This window comes from Haplochromis burtoni, unplaced genomic scaffold, assembly GCF_018398535.1.
Source record: "Haplochromis burtoni strain Fernald_Lab_line unplaced genomic scaffold, NCSU_Asbu1 Contig_12, whole genome shotgun sequence".
NCBI classification, from domain to species: Eukaryota; Metazoa; Chordata; class Actinopteri; order Cichliformes; family Cichlidae; genus Haplochromis; species Haplochromis burtoni.
This window is the reverse complement of record NW_024582373.1, coordinates 337,667-360,528: the sequence shown is the minus strand read 5'-3', so window position 1 is coordinate 360,528 and position 22,862 is coordinate 337,667. Positions and strand designations below refer to the sequence as shown.

Genomic DNA, 22,862 nt, shown 5'->3' with positions numbered 1-22,862 from the left:
GTGTGTGTGTGTGTGTGTGTGTGTGTGTGTGTGTATACTCAGTCTAACATGGGTGACTTTCCCTGGCAGCAGGATGAGGCTGCCCAAAGAAAGCAGATGAAAGCCATCTTCACGGGTGCTCTGTACAGACACTCGGAATCAGACCGAAACGTTCCAAATAGCAAAAGAACGGTCCATCGGGGCTGTCACACAGGTACAGTACCATGCCAACTAATCCCACACCTGCACACTTAAAGAACAACCCCCCCCCAAAGCTACACAATAATAATAGCACAATGCTGAAAACGTCATCTTTGCACTTTTGCATTTTAGTTTACCTAAGCCACCAGGTGTCATGCTGCTTTGCCTACGTCCTATATCCTTTGTGTTTCAGAGGACACTGTCATGTCAGAGAGTACAAGCTCCATGTCAGATTCAACATCCCATGACAATGGTGAGTCAACAGTCTCCGTGTGTATCCACATTCACCAAAGAAATAACTGAACCGCTGACCCAACCTCATTCTTAAAACATGAGAATATGCAGTGTTATTAATGCTCTGCACCAAAAGTTGCACTTTTAAGGCTTTTATTGAAAGTTGACTACATCAAAAGAAGATTTGTTGTTCTTCCTCCTACAGAGTCTTCACCAAGCGTGGCTGCAGACCAGCGATCTCTGTCTCAGCCACGACTTACTGCAGGCAGCCCTGACCACAGAATCAGCAGGAAGCTATCCCCAGTGGAGATTTATTACGAGATGAGGACACGGCGCAACTCTGTCACTAGCTCTGTTAGGTGTGTATCTTAAGGTCACCCTGTGCAGCCTGCCTGCTCTGTTACATTCACAGCATAAGCACACAAAAGTAAATGATCAGGATTGTGTGGGTTACAAATGCTAAATGCATCTTGTGATTCTTCGTTTTTTGGTTTTCTTCCACAGCCCAACTCACTCTTTACCTAGAAGTGCTTCTAACGTTGAAGGCAGAAGTGTTCCAGCAACTCCTATGTTGGCCCGAACTGCTCCCATCAGCGTTCATGTCAGGTAATCTGTGATGCTGGGCTGCTTCTGTCTGATGCTGCACACCTCCCGCCTCCTGTGATAACTGCATGGTTGGAAATGGCTTAATGACTTAGCCAAATGAAGACAGAGACTTCAGGTTGTAACTGTGATTAATGTCAAATTCAGCTACCAGCAAAGGTTTTTAATTCTTTGGACTTTTGGCATTAAAAATTTTCCTTTTTTAAAAGGTAACTTTTCTGTGAAATTCAGTTACATGGATTAGCTTAAAGCTGCTGTCACTCACTCTGCTGTATCTAAAGTTCTTTAGTTTCCTCTCTGATTACTTTGCGCTGCTGCTGTGCTCATTTGCTGTGCTCATATCTTAGGTCAGATGCATCTGGTGGAAATGGGCTGAAACAGTGGTCTGGCAGCCTGGATGTGCCATACATGATTCCGTTGGCTCAAGAAGGTTCTTCCTCTGACCGCCGCAGCTGTCCGTACAGCTCCCGAGCCAGGCGCAGCAACAGCTCTGAGGCCCTGCTGGACAGATCGAGCCTTCCAGACGACCCAGCCCCTAGAAACGGCATGCCGCAGAGAGGAGGGCCCTACAAGAGTTCGGAGACGCTGACAGATGGAAAACTGCGGCATATTCACTTGGGCAGCCCCGAGGGGCATGTGGACAGCTCTGTTGAGCAAGTCAAAATGCGTCTGTCTATGGGTGGCAGGGGAGCAAGCGGTGGCTACAACGAACTTTTGATGGACTATATCTGGGGAAAACAGCAGAGGATGCAAGTGCAGCACCATCTGTACCAGTCCACAGGAAGGATCTGGCAAGACATGTCCTCCCCTCGCTCATCCACTGCAGCAGTGCCTCCCCATGCCAATGGATTTTCCCATTCCCAGGTGCACCTTCCCAGTGCTGCACCTCCCTACAGTCCCATGGTCCTTAGAGGATCCCAAGCTGAACTACGCAGGGTCAAGGTCACCAGAACCAAATCTTGTGGACCTTTTATTCCTTTGCAGCAACATCCCCAAGATGCAATTCTACTATCAGCGTACGAGTCCCCCCTTCCTGTTTCTGGAACCACCACATCATCCATTCCCAACCTGCACCCTTACCAGACTGATTTGTCTGGTCCCTCCTTCAACCGCAGACCCCCACAGTTTTCTCTTCCTACTCCAGAAGACTCAACAAGAAGCCTGCATAAAGCCCTGGCTCTGGAGGGCCTTAGAGACTGGTACCTGAGGAATGCTCTTGGCTATCCTACTGCTGCCCCAAAGGGTCACGAGGCAGGGATCTCTCGTCTTTCACACCCACACCCACTGGTGCACCAGGCCCAGTCTGTTCAAGGTGAACCAACTAACCTCCAAAGGCCTCAGATACCCCAGTCAGCCAGCTTCCATGGCCACCCTCTCCATGGAAGGTCAGTATTTTTAAATGTGATTCACTAGCTGATGTTTCAAGTTAGACTTCATACACACTGCAGAAACACAAGCCTAATAAAAGTCAATTTTTCTGTTGGTTTACATTAACACCAGAAAAATGTAACATTACTGTTGCCATATATCTGTACAGCATGGATGCATTACTGAAATCTGTGTGTTACAGATGATTTGTCTGTCTTCTTAGATGTTGGCAGTAATGCTTCCAACAGATGCTGGTGCTGTTACACTCACTCTGCCCCCCAGCCAATCCATCTATCATCCTCTTTTACAACTGACACTGTGTTATTTTCTTTTTATTATTTATTTTTTTGGGCTTGGTCAGCATTATCGCCTGCTGCTGGCAGCCTCATGCCAACACTCTTTGTTGTTCCTGATTGCTTCCAAGGATGGGCCTCTCCAAGCTCTGTTATAGTCTTGCACACTTTTTTTCCCCCTTTTTTTGTGGGCCCTAAGAAAATTAATTTCTTAGTGGTTTTACTGCATGCTTCTTGTGGTGTTTATTTGTTTCCTCTCTTATTTTTTTATTTTTTTGGGAGTGCAATATTGACTTGTTTTACCTCCCCCCACAGGTCGATGGAGTTCTCTCTCTATCAGGAGACATCTGATCCACAGATGCAAGAGGTGACTCCAAAGGAGCCCAGTGCTGACCCAGGCACCTTGGTCTGAAGCAGCAGCAGCACTCATGCACACATCAATGCACTACATACGCAAAAACAGTGTAGCTTCACATGGACTCCGATATACTACTCCAAAAATTAAGGGAACACTTAAATCACATGCTGTATCTCGATGAATTAAATATTCAAACTGAAAGTCTTTATGACACACACTGTGTAATTTGTTGAGATCAAAATAATGGAACAATATAGTTGGAAAGCCTTCTGAAGGCTGGATTCAAAATGACAACAAAAATCAATGTTATAAATTGTTCAAGTGTTCCCTTTATTTCTTTTGATCAGTTTAATTCCACACACAAGTTGATTATAATGTGACCTCAGCAGCATCGAAAAACATGACCACCTCAGCAGAAAGAGACTGAAGTAAATGACAAACTGTAGCTGTAAAGTTGGAAAAAGCCTGGGCAAGCTCCCTGTGTTATACCTGATTTTTGCCAATATCAATGTCAACCCCAGTGTTTTGTGGCTGTACACGGGTGCTGACTTGCAGAGCATCTAATACCAATATGATCATACTCTACTTCACATATAAATATTTCTGGTCCAACGCGAACGGCAAGATCCTTTCCATTAATCCTGAAAAGTCTGCCGAGATATACTTTTTTACAGAATATATACAGCTGTAAAGTACTATTTTGTATCTTCTGAGATATAAAGAACTGTTATATTAAAGAGGTAATTTATTGCTCATTAACCATGTTATATTCAAAGATGTTATGAGCTCACATCATTTGAGACGTATTACATGCCAGTGAACGTGTGTTTGTAAATTATATAAACCGCAGAAACATGCTTCAGTCCTCATCTGCCGTTAACGTCACAGCCATTTGTATTTTTCATATTTGATAAAAGTGAAGTGGGCCATGAACTGTAGCATAATGGTGTAGCAGACAGGAGTGCCTAAATGTTTAATATCAAAACTAAACCTTGGTTAGAAAAACTTTAAAGTTGCTAGTATTAAGACTGTGTGAGATTTAGTTTTTAAAAATCAGACTAAAGCGTATCACAGTGTGACTCAGTTTGGGTATTTGGAATGATGTCATATGTATTTTGGTGTTTTGGGGGTTTCAGCTCAGTGCTGGTTGATAAATGTAGCCTTCTCTGTGCTGACCTTAGATCAGTTTAGGACAAACCTTAGGGCTGTAGTGAGACCTTCTGTATGGCAGTAGCACTTGACTGTGTGACAAGAAATAACTCGTATCAAATCAGTTTTTTTTTTTTTCTGCATTCACTTGCGGAGGATTTGATTGTCATACAGAGCACTTTATGAACATCTTAAGCCTTAACCCCTGTGAAATTGTCACCAAGATAGATAACAGTCAATAAGAAGGTTTTTCTTTTCTTTTCTTTTTGGTCTTCAAACATCTGTTGAAGGTCTGGGTGGTGGTCTGTACATAGAGTGGCTTGTACTGATGAGTCTCAAGCTAATGTTCTATTCCCATACTAACAATGTAATTTTCCGAACTAACTGCATAATAAGTATAATCAAAATAACCTGCCCTACTCCTTCAACCCCACTTCCCCCCCAAGTGAGAACTATTTAATTGGTTATAAAAAATTGAGGATGACCATGTGACCAGAATAGGGCCGCTGCAGTACTGAATGGTGGTGTGAGCAGGTCTCATACCAGTAAATGTCTTTGTGAGAATACATGCTGTTTGTATTTGTAAGGAATCTGTTTGACATGTTTGCTTTCTTTTAAATATTTTTTTTAACATTGTGTCATGTATCTTTGTATATCAGTAGCATTATTACATTGTTTTCACAATCAGCCTGGGTAGCATTTTGCAATGTACACTACAGAAACCAGAAGAAGTAAACTGAAAATATTTGTATTGTTGTAACAACATAGCATGTTTCTTTCATGGTTTTAATATGATTTTGCCTTTTTTTTCTGTATTTGATCTTCAGACTCATCTGAATGTAGTTTTCTTTTGTGTGTGCTTGTGATGTTTTTGCTCAGTTACAAACTGTAGCACACTGTGGAACATGAACCTCGTGTCTACGCCTGTCTGATGTGTTCACATCCTCTGTTTCCTGCTTCATAGAGCTCCTTCCAGCTTGTTAAAGACTGAAATCAAAGACCAAACTGCTGTGCACTGGGGGTCATAAAGGTATTTTTCATATAATGTACTCTAAGTTCAAAAGAAATAATATAAATTTAGCTCTAAAGCAAATGTATTCAAACTATATTATATTTATGAACCTATAACGTTTTGTAGCCATCTACTGTAGCCCTTTCTCATCAGTGCAGGAATTAGTAATGTCTGTTTAAAATTTCATTAAGCTGTGTGATATGTTTAATATTTGGTTATACTTTATATTTTCTTTATTTCTTAAAAAAGAAAAGATATTTAAGTGCAGCTGTTTTCTCTTTTCTTCTCTCTTTATAACCAGGCCTATGAAGTTAGGCTAAACAAGGCCTGCTCTGTTATGTATGTATGAGATCTAAATAAAGTGTCATGTTGAAATCAAAATTCAAATGTGTTTGTACTATATGCAGCAAAGTTGTGCTGAAAATGACCTGTGGTTGTACTCTGTGCTAAACCTACCACTTCTAAACTATTAACCAGAGTATATAATGAAGAGATAAGTGGATTTATCAAAATGGTATAACCTCATCACCAGTGCAGTTCTTGGTAATTGATCTGTGCTAGTGTGATAGGATTTCCTGTTTTCCAAGTACACTGAAATGTCTTAAATTATCTTTTTGGAAATGGAAAAAATATACACACATTCACTGTGAAAAATGAAAACTGACCAAAATGCTTTGGAGGCACATTTACATTTAATGTCTAAAAACAAAACAAAACCCTAGTTTAAAATAAAGATGAAAAGAGTATTTTGTTGTTTTAATGAAGTATTGCAGAAAGTAAAAATCACAACAATTTAGTGGTCATTAAAATATGTTCAAAATCATGGCGCACTGCTCTCCCCTACAAAAGCTGCCTTTTATAGGTTAAAGTATCTGCAGTACTGGTCCTGTATTTACTTTAAAAAATAAATAGATAAATTAAAAAAAAATATATATATATAAAATATATTTGCAGTGTTGCACAGCACAAGTGTAATATCTCTTTTTTTTTTCTTTTTTTTTTTCTTTCTTTTACATTTCCTGTTGCTCCAATGCAATGATTGTAATCACCAGTTGCGGGTTTTTTTTGTTTTTGTTTTTTACAGGAACATACTGAATAGCATTCTTCTCAAAATGAAAATTTGTTCGTCAGAAAGTCGAATACAAAGAAATAAGAAAACAAGCTCCTTACCACCTCTGTAAATCGAGCTAGTCGCTAGATAGCAATAATATTGTCAGAAATGCATGTCTGCTACATGCAGGCAGGAGCACTCTCTCAGAGTCTTAAGCTTCTGCTCGACTCTGCTTATGAATCCTTAAAGCAATGGTTGGGACTTCCAGTCATTCAATCAATAGTTGTAACACATTAGTATGGATTTCAAGATGTTATTTGGTTTTCATTTGTACCTATTTTCAGTAATTTCAACTTTAATATCAGCAGATTAACTAGGCATATAATTATTTTCTTTCTCTCTTTTTTGACATATTTTTCAAGTCATCTATATTTGACAACAACATAATAAAACTGGAAATTGTGTTTCTGGTGTGCCACCCCTATGAAAAAAATCCGGATGCGCCCCTGGTAGCAGGAGCGGCAGGCTGCTATTCCTGGACCTGAGTGTGTTTTTCCAGTCGCACAGAGGAGAGCGGGCTGAGAATGTCCTCGTGTGAGGCTCGTTCATTTCCCGCGTTACAAATACTAAAAGTGGATACATTGCACACAACGGTAAGTTGCTTCTTCCTTGAACGTGGCTGGGTGTTTAGAGAGGGATAACGGTTTCCGAGTTGATGTACTCTCGACGTCTCCCACGGGAAAAAAAAAAGCCCTTTCGGAATAAGTCTTTTCGAGGAAGAAATGGCAAATTTATCATATGTACAATACAAAATACCTTACAAAAGACATATGTGAATGTCACACACTGCAGAAGAATCTTTAGTTAGGCAGCATAAAGAGGAAGTAAGCCAAAGGGCTGTTTTCCCCTCTTTGTTTAAAGCTCCTTTCCTGTCAGTGAGTCGATGATTTTTTTCATTCATTGCTAAAAAAGGTAAAATAAAAGAGTAATTTTTAAAGTGACTTTTAAAAATTTCCTCTTGTGTCAGCCACCAATTAAAACTTTTATAACCACACACAACGTTCAGCTATTTGTTGAATGCCACGAGAGCAGTCTAGCCTGCATGTATGTGTCTAGTTGTTTTACTGTCTTGCTGAAACTGAAGCGCTGTAACTGTGGTACAAATGTGAAGTAAAATGGACTAGTTTGCCATTGCTTGTTTACAGCAGTGGCTCCTGCACTGCAGCAGTTCATGCAATATCAGTAAGATTTCAGTTGCAGCTGGCTGGTGTCACGAGCTATTTACGTTGACATGCCATTCATCCAGCTAAAAATAATCATACACATTCACTGGCTCTTTTAAAATGTCATTGCAGCAACCTACTGCACTCAGTAGCTAACAATACAAACCAGCTGCCAGACTCCAAGCCAGTGAACTCTTGCTTTACACATGCGGGAAATGATTTAGGACCTCCTTCCTTCTTGAACGTATGCAGATACATTTTTGTTATAAGCTTCCTGAGTGCTGCTGTCTTCTTGACCCTCCTCCAGCTGGGCTCGAGTTCATCAGGCTCCAGATAAACATGTCCTCATCGTATGCTGCTACGATAGCAGCGCTGATTACAACAAACTCTTTTAATCCACCCATCAAAACCAGGACCCACGCCACTTCTAACACAGCACGGACTCGTAAGCCTAGCCAGGACCACCGCTGCCCTCAAACTGTACAGAGGAATGCTGTTTCACCTGAGCCTCAGGGATTTTACGATGAGCAACAGGAGAATCCTGCTGACTATTGCATAGGTGGGTAAGACACCGACCCTGAAATCCAGCTCCCCTGGTTGAGATCTTCAATTTTCACATCTGCTGCGTATTTCATTGCAGGTGGTTACTACCCTGTAGAGATTGGAGACATTTTTGTTGACCGTTACCAAGTTGTTAAAAAGTTGGGATGGGGTCATTTCTCTACTGTGTGGCTCTGCTGGGATATGGTGTAAGTACAGGTTTGGTCCACTTGACTTTTTACACAACAATTATCAATATGATCCAGTAACTCACTGACATAATTGTTTGCATGCAGGAAAGGGCAATTTGTGGCTCTGAAGGTGGTGAAGAGTGCTCAAACATTCACAGAGACGGCACTGGATGAGATCAAACTTCTGAAATGCGTCAGTGTGGTCACATTGCTGTCAGATTCAAGTCATTTTGGAGTGCTCTTAAAACACTCGTGTAACAGAACTGGCTTAGGGTTAGGCTTAGTCTGGCCACGAGCGGAAGTCTGAGTAATCAGCGTGTTTAGTGGTGCAATGAACTGCAAAGGTTTTCTGCAATCATTTTGCTATTTTATTTCCATCACTGTGGAGTCACAATAATGTCACCATGCTATGAAATCATGTGTCCTCTTCATTTTTATTTATTTTTTTGTTCAATACTGTTCAATACGTACTTGTTTAATCATCAGGTAAGAGACAGCGACCCCAAAGATCCTAAACGAGACAGCATAGTCCAGCTCATTGATGACTTCAGGGTGACTGGAGTGAATGGAGAGCGTATCCTTTATAAAGATGGTCGATCACAATTATCTGCTCCGCAACTTGTAGTATTTCATTGAGTGGTGCAGATCTTGTAAGTGTATTCTGGCTTCTTCTAAATACCCAGGGTGTAATATTCAGGTTCTGTGGTATAAAAGCAGGTCCTTAATTGCTCAACAGATGTGTGCATGGTTCTGGAGGTTCTTGGGCACCAGCTGCTGAGGTGGATCATCAAATCGAACTACACAGGCCTCCCTCTTCCCTGCGTTAAGAGCATCCTCAGACAGGTTTTGTGCAATCCTTTATTCCAACCTTTGAAATGGTCCCCTGTCTATGACCACTATTTGAGGTTTTTCTGTAAACAGAAGATGTTCTGTCTTTGCCTATGTCAGTGATTTGATTACGGTTCCTTCTCACAGGTTCTTCAGGGTTTAGATTACTTGCACACTAAATGCAAGATCATTCACACAGACATCAAGCCAGAAAACATCCTTCTGAGAGTAGATGAGGTTTATGTTCAAAAGCTCGCGGCCGACACCAAGCTGTGGCAGATGCCCAGGTCTCCTGTATTCACCAGCACCTCAGGTTAGCGATGCTGTGCTAATAATTAGCCTACATATGACTCAGTTATATTGTGTCTCGGGAAGTAGCTTAACTGCTGTTCACATTTGTGCCTTTTTCCCCTCCTGATGTTTTTCCATTTGCCAGTGAACACAGTTTCCAGAGAAAAACAGGTGTGCAATATGAAATATATTCCTCTGATATTATTATCTTATTAATACATTTTTATTCAGCTGTGATTGTATTATGACCTTTACTTTTATACTTTGACTTACTTAGAGTGCGCCCAAGTTACTCGGAAAGCTGACTGGGGTTTTCCACACTCTTGGGGAGTGGGTAAGATGGAGTTGGTGTTTTGCTTTTCTACTGATGCATCTTATAAGCTCCTACATCTTTGTCAAACTGTGTAACAACCGGTCTTCTGTACAAGCACACTGCACTGAGACTTCTGGATATGGGGAAAGTTACTGTTCATACTTGATTTTTATCAGCTGTTGCTGAGTTGCTGAGCAGTTGTGGCCTCTTCACCTCAGTCAGAAAATATGCTCTGCCTGTTTTTGCATTTGTAACATTCATATAATCAATAATTATGGCATTCATATTGCAGCATTTCTTTCTTACTACCCACTCAGGTGTGTAACTTTTACAGAGAGTTTGGGCAGAGATTGGAGAGCACGTTATATGTGTTCATTCTACTGTATTTTTCTTCCTTTCTCATCCTAAAGAGACACTGGAAAGAGGCGTTTGCAATATATGCACTGCAGTGGAGTACAGACAAGTAAAGAGCAGGTTATCATGTATTTAGAGAGTACAGCTCCTATGGTGTATTACTTATGGTATATATTCTACAGTAGGCAACTTACTGTGACTATCAGGACTGGGCACTAAGCAATGCTGAAACAGTAAGCAGACACAACTGGTTATTTTGATGTCCTTCCAATAGCCGCTGTTGTGGTTTCACCATGGCTTGTTGTCAGCAACCTGCTCTAAATCATGTGAAAACTTTATGATTCACTGCTGAGGTATGAAATATAAAAACAATGCTAAATACATCCACTGTTGTCTGCGCACTTAAGTACTAATAGAATATGAAACATCACTTGTAGTTGCATTATTCTGCATTTTTGCTGGATCTCACAAAGCAGGCATGGATTTGTGATAAATCACTAAGCACATTTCTTATTAATTTCTTCGGCCCATGCTCTCTCCTGATTGTTTCCCACGTATGACTGTGCCCTACAGTCCAGCAGGATTTCCAGAAGTCCAATTAAGCGACTGACGAGGAAAGACAGAAGCCGACGAGGCAAGCCTGATGTGTCCGTTTCTGTCGGTGCTACCTCTAGCACCCATGGCTCCACTTGTCACTCTAAGCTAACAGGTTCTAACATCACTGTAAGAAGACAGACTCTGCTGTTGGAAGACAGATTGAATTTAGCTGCACACAGCCTCAGAGACTCCTTCTGCTCGTGTCCAGACCTCAGCACAGATGCTGCTGTCTCTGGATCCAGATCATTGTTATTACATCAGACTGCAGACAGAGATTCTCTGCTACCTTCACCATCATGTCCACAAGGTGAGTCTAAGAAGATTTCTTGGAGGGAAAGTAACTCTAAAGCCAACAGTTTGTTCCTCTTTCTGTGGAAACTTGCATTTTGGCTCAAATCTGTACTTTGGGCTGTGTGTTTACATAAACTGAAAGGCTACATGGATCGTAAGCAGTAAAAGTACTTTCTTAGCTGTCATGTTGTTTTATGTACTTAAGGCACCAGTGACTCAGATGTTATTCTGGACCTACTGAAGCCTCACAATGCTGACAAAATCCTCATCAAGATTGCTGATCTAGGCAATGCCTGCTGGGTGGTGAGTGAATTTATTTTTATTAGGGAATATGTTTCTGTTTGTTTTTGATTTCTAGAGAATATCTGAATTCCAGATCACACGGTTGTTGCCTTTCGGAGTTTAGAGTTGAGTTGGTCTATGTCATACCATAAATTCAGCTGCAACTGCCCAGGGCTTTGTGCTTCAGGATTCTGGCTTTATTAAACCTTTAAGTATTTGATATTATAGTATTATTGCCACATTTAATCAAAACACACTCAGAACTTTGAAGTAGGGCTGGGCCATATTATACCGTTCACGGTAATACCGGTATAATGTTAGGCAACGATAGGAAAATGAAATATCGCGATAGAATATGAGTAAAACGCGCATGCGCAGTGCCTTTGTTTTCATACGCACATGGCCGATTGTTGAGTGAAACAGATGAACCAGAATTGGTTTGTAAAAATGGTGCAACTTCAGTGATGTGGAACTGGTTTGGTGTTTGTCCGTCAGATACACGACAAAGCACATTTTTTTGCAGAACATGCAAGCGGCCGTCGTTATTGTCGTATTTGTCGGACTAAGATGCTCTTAAATCTGGGAGTAATCTGGGTCCTAAACTCCGTATTCTTCAGGTCAAACAACACTGCAGCATCACTGAGAGTTAAAAACTGTCTAAATTCTTTCATCTTTAATAAAACGATCAGCATTGCTGCTTTACCAGGTGTAACTATGAAGTTTAACTTCCAGGCATCCATGAAAACAAAAGTTATTACATTTAACGGAGTTAGAAGTTAGCAGGAAGCTAGCGGAAGTTAGCTCGCTAGTTTCGCTAGTTACCTAAGCATGATATAGCATGTTCTGACTGAGAGATTTCTGAAAAAATATCAAACGTACAGCTCTGCTATCACTTCCAACATAAATGAAGACAGGAAACTAAACAGCAGTGACGTTTGTAGGGTTACTGAAGTTGGGCTAGCTGGTATATAATGATGTGCTACGTGATCGCTAGCGACACAGCTATGTTAGCATAACATAAACAGTGAAGCTGGAGGACGAACACTAACACTTTTCCACTTATAAAAGTTAACGTTAAGGTTCCTCATGGTTAGAGACAAATGCAATCGCATGGCAGGATGCTGTAAACGGACCAAACTTCAGTCAGGAGAACAACTGAGATAATCCATCCACAATACGAGGTTAGTCATTAATATACTGCAACAACATGGGAATAGAGCAGCTGCCAGAGAATTCAACATTAATGAATCAATGGTACAGAAGTGGAGGAAGCAAGAAGAATGAGTTTAATAAAGTTTGATTTATCTGACTGCTTTGTTTCGCTTAATGTGCCTTATAATCCCGTGCACCTTATGGTCCGAAAAATACGTACTGCACACTGCAGTTTAATGTTGCAAAGCACCTCTTTTTAACTTCAGTGGATATTATACATGGTTATGCTCAGGATATGTCAGCCCATTTCTACTGGAAATGCCTTTTGGTTAAACTTTCAGCAAGGAATTTGCATTTGCACTGTTACATTTTTATAAAGCTTTAATGTACATAAAAACCAGCTTCTTGTTTAAGTGAAAATAAATGGAAGGTTGTCTTTTTGCGCTAGTAATGTTGTGGAGTTGTATTTTGTCTCGCATCAATTATATCGTCAGTTATATCGTTATCGCAAATTTTCAAATATATATCGTGATAAATATTTTTGGCCATATCGCCCTGCTCTAATTTGAAGTAAACTGCACTCTGTTTCATAAATGGCCACACAAGTGCATTAAAAATGCTTCTAAGTCATCATTGTGATACATTGCAGCAGGTGCATGGCATGATAGCCATATTTACAGTGCCCTGTGGTGAAAACACAGCTGCCATATGTCGCTTGTGAGACTGTGTGGGCTGACATGTAGCTTAAGAGAGGCGTATGTAGCAATCCTGTGCAGTTCATTACAACTGATGGTTTCCATTTTATTTGTCTGAGTCAGAAAAACAGATCAAGATGCTGTTTTCTATGGTAACATTTTAAAAGCATGCAAGAAAAATAAAAATTATTCTGTAGCCTATTATGGCATTTATCCCTGCTGTCAATGAAATGTCTATAGAATAATTATAATCTTTAAGGGTTCTGAATATAAACATATAGCCACAGTGTCACAAGACTATTTTTTAAATGATATTTGTCAGGGCTTCAGGCGGATTGGATTCAATCGCAGACCTCTTGACTAAAAGTTTAACATGTTTATTTACAGCACAAACAAACAAAACTGTCAAAGTTTAGGGTGAATGTTAGAGAAAGTCAGGAACAGGAACAGGTGAGCTGATCACTTGCAGGTGCATGGATCCAAAGGGCACGAACCAGGATTAGTCCCACCCTGAACACAGAAATCAACATGTCCAATATTCTCAGTTTCAGGTTTTCTTCGTCAGACACAGCAACTTAGAACTATTTTAGTAGCTGTGCCATTTGACTTTAAGATGAAAAGTTCTCAAAATTCAACAGCACAAAATGTTGTTGAAAAATAAAAAATTTCCACTATAGTAGATTAAAATCACCCCTCCTTTATGCATATCTGCAAATCTTTGTACACGGATGGGGGCAGCTCCCTTACATTTACTGAGATCGGCAACTGACTGTGAGTTAATTAATGTGTGAAAATGGCTAACATTCTGTACAGCATCGTTGATCACCGATTCTAACTTGTGACAAAACAGATCACGATCAGGTTAGGATTGATTTAATCACTGAGGAATGCGGCTGTTTTTCTCTATCACCCCATCATAACCCTATACAGGAAGGTTGTGGTGGGAAGGTAATAATAATATATTAGAGTGACGAACATATAGACCAGAGTAGAGGGTAAATCACCAAATCTCCAAAGCAAATCCCACCCTGGCTGTATGTATAGCACTGTACGCAAACTCTGGACGTACTAAAACCTCACTACCCTTTGAACAAACTCTAATAACTTGGGTCATTCATGAACTTTTACTCCTATTATTTGATCAAATTATGTTTATAACATAATAATAAAGACATGCTCATCAGCCTCAGTTTCACTCTGTGTTTAATGCCAGTCAGTAAATGTTAGCATGCTAATATGTTAAATTCCAGTTGTTCCTAAGAATAGTTATTTATCATAATTATTGAAATAATCTGGTCTGTCGTCATCATCATAACAGTGGCTTAGACCAGCGGTCCCCAACCTCTTTTGCGCCACGGACCAGTTTATGCCCAACAATATTTTCACGGACTGGCCTTTAAGGTGTCACGGATAAATACAACAAAATAAAACCAGTACCGGTTTATTCATAACACATGTGAAAAGACCCAGGAAACCGAGTTAACGATTAAAAACGATAACAAAGTAACGCTACAAACCGATAAAAACCCTGAAAACCATACATTTCACACCCGAGCCTCAACTCTTGTGGCCCGGTGCCAAACGACTCATGGACCGGGCCCAGGGGTTGGGGACCGCTGGCTTACACAACCATGTGCATATAGATTAAGGGTCACAGGTTTTTAATTTAACATAGAGAGATTTTGTGCAGCCTTGTATGCAGCTCATCTATCTTGTTGCCAGCACAAACACTTTACCGAAGACATCCAGACGTGTCAGTATCGTTCTGTGGAGGTCCTGATTGGTGCTGACTATGGCACACCTGCTGACATCTGGAGCACTGCCTGCATGGTGAGCTAAGTACCTGGATATAAGTGTAAAAACAAAATAAAAAAAGAAGAAAGAATTGAAGGTCACACATCTCATTGACATTCATAGATTCACTACAACCATTTTTATTTTTGTCCCTCTCTGTGTAGGCTTTTGAATTGGCCACAGGGGACTATTTGTTCGACCCACAGTCAGGAGCCACATTTTCCCGCGAGGAAGGTTTGTGGTGTACACAAATTTCTCTTGTCCTTGATTTATGTGCTTATAGTACGGTGTGTACTCATGTCCTTTCAGATCACATTGCCCACATCATTGAGCTACTAGGACCTCTTCCATCACAGTTTGCCCTCTCAGGGAGAAATTCTAAACGATATTTCAACTCTAAGGGTAATTTTGTGTCATTGTGCGATCACTTTGTTTGTTTTTTATTGTAATTTGACACAGAAAGTTTTACCTATTTAATTAACTCTCTTTTTAATTCTCTTACGCAGTTCATCTTTTCCTTCCTAAAAGTGTTCTGGTCCGTTTTCCTTGTCTCCAGGACATCTGCGACACATCTCAAAGCTGAAACCATGGGGCCTGTTTGAGATCTTGCTGGACAAATATGAGTGGCCACGGGAGGAAGCTTTACAGTTTAGTTCCTTTCTCTTGACAATGTTGGAACTGCTGCCAGAGAAAAGAGCCACAGCTGCCCAGTGTCTAACTCACCCCTGGATTGCCTTCTAGACACACTGGCTTTGTGACATTTAGAGCCCAGTGAACTATCTCTGGGATTTGGTCAGCGGTGGGTGTAGCCTGGTGCTGGCATCATGAGCACAGCTTTTGATAATGTTTATTAGCCTGACTTGGGTTGTTTTGGTCTTTTGTTAGCTGTCTAAGTTAGGCAATGACCAAAGTACAATTTTGTCCTACAAGAAAAGTGCCTCAAACCAAGCGTACAATATCCTTAAGTTTTGATAACAGAACAGAAGATTTGTTTTATTTTTTCTTCTAAAAAAGCAAATGAAGACCTCCCCTTCTTTATACCCAAGTATTGAAATGGGAACAGTGTAAAGCAGGATTTATTATCCCGCAAATATGTCCATCTGAGTACACATTTCCATTTGGGCAGAGGGGGGAGAAGGGTTTTCACCCACCCCAGATGTGCTCCAGTGCAGTCCTCCAAGATCCTAACTGCATGTCGCTGGATGCAGATGATGTAAGCATCTGCTGAATGCTGATTGGTTGACAAGTGGGCTGGAAAAGAGAAGGAAGCAACAGCAGAGTTCACCAGGAACAGGAGATAAAAACTTCAAAGATAAAAAAAAATGCGTAATGAAAAGCACAGAGAGTGGCTACAGTGGACATGTTTCATTGCTTTTACTACTCTGTTTCACTTCACCTCTTTCTATGTTGTAACTTTGCTTTTCTCTGTGGCTGGTTGATGGAAAAACAACAACATGAGCGACCCACAGACCAGTTGCACCACATATTTGTATACTGCCTCCATCTGGCAACAGAGCTCTCTGCAGGCAGATGGGCAGTCCCTGAACCAGAGTAGACAACAAATGCTTCCTCTGCTAGCTTATAAATCCCACTTAGGTCTGAGGTGTAGAAGGGGTGTCTTCACACAGCTCATGTATCAAATTAAAATTATGAAATGTAAATAGGATAATTACCCACTAAGAATATCAGGCAAACACCTACAAATGATAAAGGTGATTTAATCAACACACATATTTAACCCTAATAAATGATGAAATGCTATGCACAACAAACAGTGCGCCCTGTTTTTGTCAAGACTGAGCAAGTGTGAGTGTGCTGACTGTTGAGATTAGGTCTGCTGTACATTCCTTGCATGCTCACAGCACAGCTCTGAGTAGGAGGGTGGATGGAAGAGGGGGGAGGAGTTAGCCTCATGTAAACGTAGGCATATGTCCGCCTGTTAGGAAACCAGCAGATTTTCCTCTAGCGGCAGGGGAAGCGAGAAGAGAGCGAGCCTGCCTGCACACGTAAGTCTTCTATCCTTCTGTTCCCTGGGATTGTAATAAAAAGTAAGATTTTAAGAATGCAACCGGGGTTTTTTTTTCCTAAGAAGAATTAGTCCTGCAGTTGCTAAAGAAAAACCACTGCTCAGTCTGGTTTGAATTCATATTATGGACTGAAGAGTTTGCGAAATAGTATTGTGAAATAGTGTTGTGAAACTGTGGGACATCAATGGTAATTCCTGTAACTGACGCGGATTTCAGCCATGCAAAACCAAAAAAGCATTTCACAAATTCCCTTTTTACCAGTTTTGTGCCTTCTCTGTTTTTGTTCCAGTGGAGTTTGAATTCAGGTAGGAAAAGCATGCGACTTCATGCAGCTGTTCATCTGCACAATGATAAACATGCATGTGTGTGTTTATGCAGCCTTTCTAAAATTCCATTTTATTTTCTGCGCCTGTTCTTGTATGTTCAGAAGAAGCAAAGTAAAGGAAGTAAAGGTTAAAGTCCCAAAGCTCTGTCTTTTGTGACACAGCTCTTAACCCCCGGCCAGTTGCCATGCAACTAAAACTCCAAATCAAAAGGAATTACCTCAACAGCCAATGGTCTCCCACAGTTGTATTATTAGTGCAAGGTAGAGTTGTTTCCAGCCATGCTTTTCACTGCTTTCCCACAGAAGCAGCTTTTGTTAAGAATTCTGGCTGTGCTCCCCCTCCCCACACACACCCCTTTCTTACCCATTTATCTGTGCTGGAGAAATCTAAACAGACTAATTGCTCCTGAGAGGAGGAAGGTCCACACAAAGCACTGTGTGGTGTGCTTTCAACTGTTTATTGGAGTTGATATCCTTGAGAGATATCATCATATTGAGTTTCGTGTGAGTGTTCATCTTGGACATGGCAGCAGCGGTAACAGCAGCTGATAGTGAAGCAGCAACTGTACACTGCATAAATACCCATCTCATTAACCCAACACAAAGGGAAAGGTAGGGCGAGAGGAGACAGGAGAGGAGCTTTCATTTATCTCATGCAGATTTGCCGTTATTGCACTGCGTCTGAGGTTCATTTATCATTGTCCTTTTCCATAATATAGCACTATACACCATACCTGCACTGAACTGATATTTTTACAATCTGGTTGCAGCATGTGGCTGACTCTATTCTACAGCTGCACAGGTGGAGCAGCTCTTCTGTATGCTCTGTACAGATGGCTGATTCCCACTGCTGTGCAGTATCATGGAGGACTGGCGCTATTGTGGCACGACATGATTGTGGAGCGAATGCTGGACACACTGACCCAGTCCACACGTCCTCAGGTGCGCCGTCCACAAACACTCACCTCTCACAGTGTCAACCATCACATACTATGTCGATGTGATTTAGTTTAACAGTGTATGAAGCGTATAGAAAAGGTATGGCAGAACCAAGATGGAGAGAAAAAGCAAAGCATGTGAAAAATATAGTGACCACTCGCAGATAGGCTACAACAGCAAAGGTTCACACTGGGCTCCATTCGTATCAGGTAAGGACAGAAACCTGAAGCTTAGTGGATACGGGTTCACCAAAACTGGAAAGCAAACAGCTGAAGAAATGATTGTGAACAATAAACTGTAAAAATATCCGTGGCACCCATGAAGAATATAGCATACCAGATTCATGGCAATAAATCTAAGAGACAAACAGTAATGTGAGGCAATCTGCAGAGTCGTCTACCATTTGTTCCACTCAGTAAAAACTACTTTTCACTGAAATTGTCAAAACTTACTTGTCTGGTTTCTTATGTTTTTCTCATGTTTTTCTTCATTCAGCCTCCCTTTTTTTTGGGTGGGGGTGGGGGTGTCACGGCGACCATAACTATTACAGAGATGTTAATGTAAGAGTGTCATGCACCTAAAACTCTTTCACATACACAAGTTGGAAATGCAGCGATTTGCAAATATATTTATTAAAAATACTAAAGACATTCTATTAACAAAAACTATTATGAACCTAAAGTTTTTTTTATTTAAATATTTTTAAATAATTTAATTTTACAGGTTTTTTGAGTGTGGAGTCAGTAACACACTGCAAAAAGTAGAAAAGGGTAAAAGCAAAAAAAGGACTGGAAAAAGAAAAAGAGTTGAAATGCTTAAAACATAAAATGAGTAGAAAATGGAAAGAAAAGTTAAACTTGTAGTTGAGCTTGTGCATCCAGAAAGTATTCACAGCACTTCATTTGTTCCACATTTTGTCATTTTAGAGCATTATTCCAAAATGGATTTAAATTCATGTCACAATTCCCCATAATGTCAAAGAACAAAAAGATGTGCTTATGTGTTGTCATGAAATGAGGGGCATTTTCACACCCGTAGTTTGTTTATGCTGGTCCATATCAGTTGATGAATTTGAGGTTGTGTTTTTTTTTTTTCTTACCATGGTTTGGTTTGTTTTCACACAGAAAAAAATGTAAGTGAACTACAAGTGAACCTAAATGTTTCACTACAAACAACATGAGAGTGTTCAGTTCGCTTATTGGCCAGATGTGTCCTAGGGGGGACTATTGGAGAACTATTAAAAATTGGAGAACACAGAGAATTTACATTTATTTCACGGCTAGTTGCTAGTCTGTACAGACCTTTGCACATCTATAATACCTTGCCACATCCCAGAATACAAAGTATACATGGCTACAGTAAATTTTTTAGCTCAAACTTGCAGTGTAAAGTGGGTGGTTTGTTTTGGATCTAGGCTTGGATCACATTCACACCCTAAATGAACAACACAAGTACATTTGCACATGAGACCACCTACACATGTGTCTCGGTGTGGTTGTTTTGGTCTAAACCCGAGTGTGATATTCTGTACAGTACTGTATACTATACATCCACACAAACCGGAAAAGGGGGATAACGAAACGATTCGATTTAAATGGTCTAAACACCACAGGTGTGAAAACACACTAATTAATAATTTAATGAAAACCAAATGACCCTAAAGACACTATTACTTTTAATATCATTTTTTAGTTGCGTATGGGGCTTAGGGTATGAAATACACTCACAGGACACTTTATTAAGTACACCTTGATAGTACTAAATTGGATGCCTTTTCCCCTTGAGAACACCATTAATGCTCTGTGACACAGATTCAAGAAAGTGCTGGAAAAATTCCTGTTGACGACAGATGGGGTAGTCTTGAGTATTTCAGAAACTGTAGATTTGCTGGGATTTTCCACACATGAGCATATTCAAGGTTTATAAAGAATAGTTAGAAAGTAGTTGGTCAGATGGCCAGACTGCGTTGAGCCAATAGGAAGACAACAGTGTGTCAACATGCAGAGACTCATTCCCACAAGGTATCCATAAGAGCATTGGTGATAGGATCACATGATAGGATTATATAGTTGCTGCAGATTTGTTGGCCGCACATCCATGATGCAATCTCCTGTTCAACTAAGGAGCTTGGAAATAAATCTTAAAGATGTCCTATTGGAACGGGTGATAGTGGGGGCCGTTTGAGTATAGAAAATCCATTGTCAAGTTTAATAAACCAGTTTGAAAGGATTGGAGCACTGCAGCCTCCCTGAGAATATTCCTGTAGACTATGGGGTTTAAAAGATTCTTATTTAGTACGAAAGGGCAAAAGTGTGCCAAGAAAATATTGCCCACACGATTACACCACCACCACCAGCTGCCTAAACCCTTGATATAAGAAAGGATGGACTTACACTTCTGTATTATTTACAACAAATTCTGGCCCCACTATATGAATGTCACAGCAAAAATTGAGACTCACTAGATCAGTCACCGTTTTTAGAATCTTCTATTGTCCAGTTATGGTGAACCTGTGTGAACTGTAGCCTCAGTTTCCCAAAAGGATTGGCGCCTGGTGTGGTCTTCTGTTATTGTAGCCAATCTGCTTCAGGTTTTGATATATGGGTTCAGAAGTGCTCTCATGCATACCATGTGGGAATGAATCTCTGCAAGTTGACACACTGTTGTCTTCCTATTGCCTCAAAGCAGTTTGGCCATCTGACCTACTACTGGTACATTTTCTCTCACAAAACTGCCACTCAATGAATATTTTCTCTTTTTCTGACCATTCTTTATAAACTTTATATAAGCTTGTGTGTGGAAAATCCCAGCAGATCTACAGTTTCTGAAATACTCAGACTAGCCCATCTGTAAACAATTATGCCACAGTAAAGTCACTTAAATCACCCTTCTTCCCCAGTCAGTTTGAACTAAATGCCTAAATGTATTGAATTGCTGCTATGGAATTTACTGGTTAGATATTTGCATTAAAAAGCAGTTGAACAGGTGCACCTAAAAGAGTGTCCAGTGTTTTACAGAGCTTTAGAGCTGAAGCACAAAAATATGCAAGTAACGCTCCATTCTTTTTGCAGACAGCTGTATTAAGGGCCCTGGCGGCCCAGTATATTGTGTGTTTGCTCTAATAAAAGTGTAAGGCGACTCAGAAAGACGCGTGGGAAGAGGGTGCAGCCTATACGGCACTGCTTAATGAGTTAATGTGAGACAGCTGTGCTGGGTGGGAGCGGCTCCTGGGAGTGATTGGTTGATGGGGATCAGGTGTGCAGCGGGAAGGAACCCTGCTGAGGTTGGACTAAAACCTAAGCTGGCTTTCTGAAGTCTGTTTTAATGTAATAACAAGAAATAACACAAGCACAATTTCCCCTTTAAGAATATTTTCATAGGAGGAAAATATCATTGGATTCTGTCTCATGTTGAAAAAATGAGTATCTAGCTCTTATTTATAGTGTGCAGACCACAATTTTCTCTTGTTGGACATCTATGAAATGTGTGAAACACTGGAACCGCAATCATAACACGAGAAGTGATAAGATTAACAAAACTATATCCATATGTGTTTAAAATCCCCTTTAAAAATTCAACCATCAGATCAAAATATCTGTGACAATCCAAGTATTGTCTGTTATAACTAATTGATGCTCGTAAACTCTTATTGAGGTTTTATTAAGTGGTGCTTTTTCTCCCCCTGCATCTAACTCCAGCGACTCCTACATGCAGTACAGAAGAACGCCACTAGAGGAGACCCTCGCAGCGTGGTGAAAGCCATCGACAACTTCTGCAGACAGAAGGAATGGGCCATGAATGTCGGGGATGAGAAAGGTACTGACTTCCTAATGATATGCTCAATGAGTAAAATCAGTTCCTTATTCGATCTAACTATATATTTTTAATATTTCTTTTTGTTTTGTCATAGGCTGCATTCTTGACTCAGTGGTGTCTGAAGTGAATCCAGTCACTGTGTTAGAGCTGGGAACCTACTGTGGCTACTCTACGGTGCGCATCGCCAGCCTTCTTCCTCCACGCGCCAAGATCATCACTCTTGAATTTAACCCAGACTACGCCAAAATTGCTCGTCAGGTTATTGCTTGGGCAGGACTAGAGGATAAGGTAATGAGGAGCTCTAAAAAGAAGCTGATTTGCATAGAGAATGCATAGGGTCAGGTTGCAATATTCCTTTTTTATTTTTGTTTTCTATTTACTTATTTTTTTAATAGATCCAGGTAGTTGAAGGCCCATCTGGCGAGTGGATTCCCAAAATGAAGGAGCAGTTTGGGGTGAAAACATTTGATTTGGTTTTCTTGGATCACTGGAAAGATCGCTACCTTCCTGACACAAAGCTGCTAGAGGCAAGTCTGTTTGACTCATCCTATACTCATTAAAGTCTTTGCTTTTTCTGCCATGACTCCAGTTTTGCCTTTCTTCTTTTTTGAATCAGGACTGTGGCCTCCTAAGGAAAGGCAGTATCTTGCTGGCAGATAACGTCATCTGCCCTGGAACCCCTGATTACCTTGAGTATGTTCGAAACAGCCCGAGATACAAAAGCCAGTACTTCAAATCTCATCTGGAGTACACCAAAGCGGAGGATGGCTTGGAGAAATCTGTCTTCTTAGGGTAGTTTTAAAGGGGGAAAATAACCTCTATTTACACAGGTACTAGTAGACCTCAGAGTCTTGTGTTTGCAGACTCTGCAAGTGAGGAGGAGAATCTGTTTTGCTTTTTCTAAATGTCATAAAAACTGAAATTAAAAGTGACGTGTAAAAGAAAAGCTGTGTTGT

The 22,862-nt window shown here is 40.6% G+C and overlaps 3 protein-coding genes across 9 annotated transcripts in view; all 3 read left to right on the top strand.

The window, feature by feature from the left end:
- Positions 1-5,578, top strand: part of ccdc120b (coiled-coil domain containing 120b) — a 14,172-nt gene extending 8,594 nt beyond the window's left edge. Inside the window, exons 5-10 of one of the 2 annotated variants that reach the window (XM_005915271.3) lie at positions 73-193; positions 374-433; positions 620-773; positions 919-1,020; positions 1,365-2,402; positions 2,994-5,578. In XM_005915271.3, the coding sequence (XP_005915333.1) occupies positions 73-193; positions 374-433; positions 620-773; positions 919-1,020; positions 1,365-2,402; positions 2,994-3,090 (1,572 nt within the window). In that variant the 3' untranslated portion in view covers positions 3,091-5,578. Of the gene's footprint in view, positions 1-69; positions 194-373; positions 434-619; positions 774-918; positions 1,021-1,364; positions 2,403-2,993 lie in introns of both variants that reach the window. The other variant, XM_005915270.3, reaches the window with a different exon arrangement.
- A 1,153-nt stretch (positions 5,579-6,731) lies between these two features.
- LOC102304520 (SRSF protein kinase 3) lies at positions 6,732-16,600 on the top strand. Of its 5 annotated transcripts, none has more exons than XM_042214480.1 (15): positions 6,734-6,901; positions 7,779-8,030; positions 8,112-8,220; positions 8,308-8,395; positions 8,689-8,776; positions 8,939-9,045; positions 9,178-9,343; positions 9,467-9,492; positions 9,599-9,655; positions 10,562-10,892; positions 11,082-11,179; positions 14,728-14,835; positions 14,964-15,033; positions 15,109-15,201; positions 15,306-15,517. In XM_042214480.1, the coding sequence occupies exons 2-15, from the start codon at positions 7,811-7,813 to the stop codon at positions 15,380-15,382; spliced, it is 1,638 nt and encodes a 545-aa protein (XP_042070414.1). In that variant the 5' UTR covers positions 6,734-6,901; positions 7,779-7,810; the 3' UTR covers positions 15,383-15,517. The 5 variants fall into 5 exon arrangements, with proteins under 5 accessions (XP_014196345.1, XP_042070414.1, XP_005915329.1 ...); XM_005915268.3 differs by having other exon boundaries at positions 6,736-6,901; positions 15,356-16,600; XM_014340859.2 differs by having other exon boundaries at positions 6,732-6,901; positions 14,964-15,201.
- Positions 16,601-16,667: 67 nt separating this feature from the next.
- On the top strand, positions 16,668-22,852 carry comtb (catechol-O-methyltransferase b). Of its 2 annotated transcripts, XM_005915266.3 has the most exons (7): positions 16,730-16,805; positions 17,116-17,131; positions 17,922-18,093; positions 21,789-21,906; positions 22,001-22,194; positions 22,302-22,433; positions 22,523-22,852. In XM_005915266.3, the coding sequence occupies exons 3-7, from the start codon at positions 17,923-17,925 to the stop codon at positions 22,700-22,702; spliced, it is 795 nt and encodes a 264-aa protein (XP_005915328.1). In that variant the 5' UTR covers positions 16,730-16,805; positions 17,116-17,131; position 17,922; the 3' UTR covers positions 22,703-22,852. The 2 variants fall into 2 exon arrangements, with proteins under 2 accessions (XP_005915327.1, XP_005915328.1); XM_005915265.3 differs by lacking the exon at positions 17,116-17,131 and having other exon boundaries at positions 16,668-16,805.
- Positions 22,853-22,862: the final 10 nt, after the last annotated feature.

Excerpts from the sequence above, each read along its gene's own strand:
- comtb (XM_005915265.3), top strand. The coding sequence starts at position 17,923 with ATGTGGCTGACTCTATTCTACAGCTGCACAGGTGGAGCAGCTCTTCTG. Across the intron at positions 18,094-21,788 it reads CCCAGTCCACACGTCCTCAG|CGACTCCTACATGCAGTACA; the intron begins GTGCGCCGTCCA and ends ATCTAACTCCAG. Across the intron at positions 22,195-22,301 it reads GGGCAGGACTAGAGGATAAG|ATCCAGGTAGTTGAAGGCCC; the intron begins GTAATGAGGAGC and ends TTTTTTTAATAG.
- LOC102304520 (XM_005915267.3), top strand. The coding sequence starts at position 7,811 with ATGTCCTCATCGTATGCTGCTACGATAGCAGCGCTGATTACAACAAAC. Across the intron at positions 10,893-11,081 it reads TTCACCATCATGTCCACAAG|GCACCAGTGACTCAGATGTT; the intron begins GTGAGTCTAAGA and ends TATGTACTTAAG. Across the intron at positions 15,202-15,355 it reads ACGATATTTCAACTCTAAGG|GACATCTGCGACACATCTCA; the intron begins GTAATTTTGTGT and ends CCTTGTCTCCAG.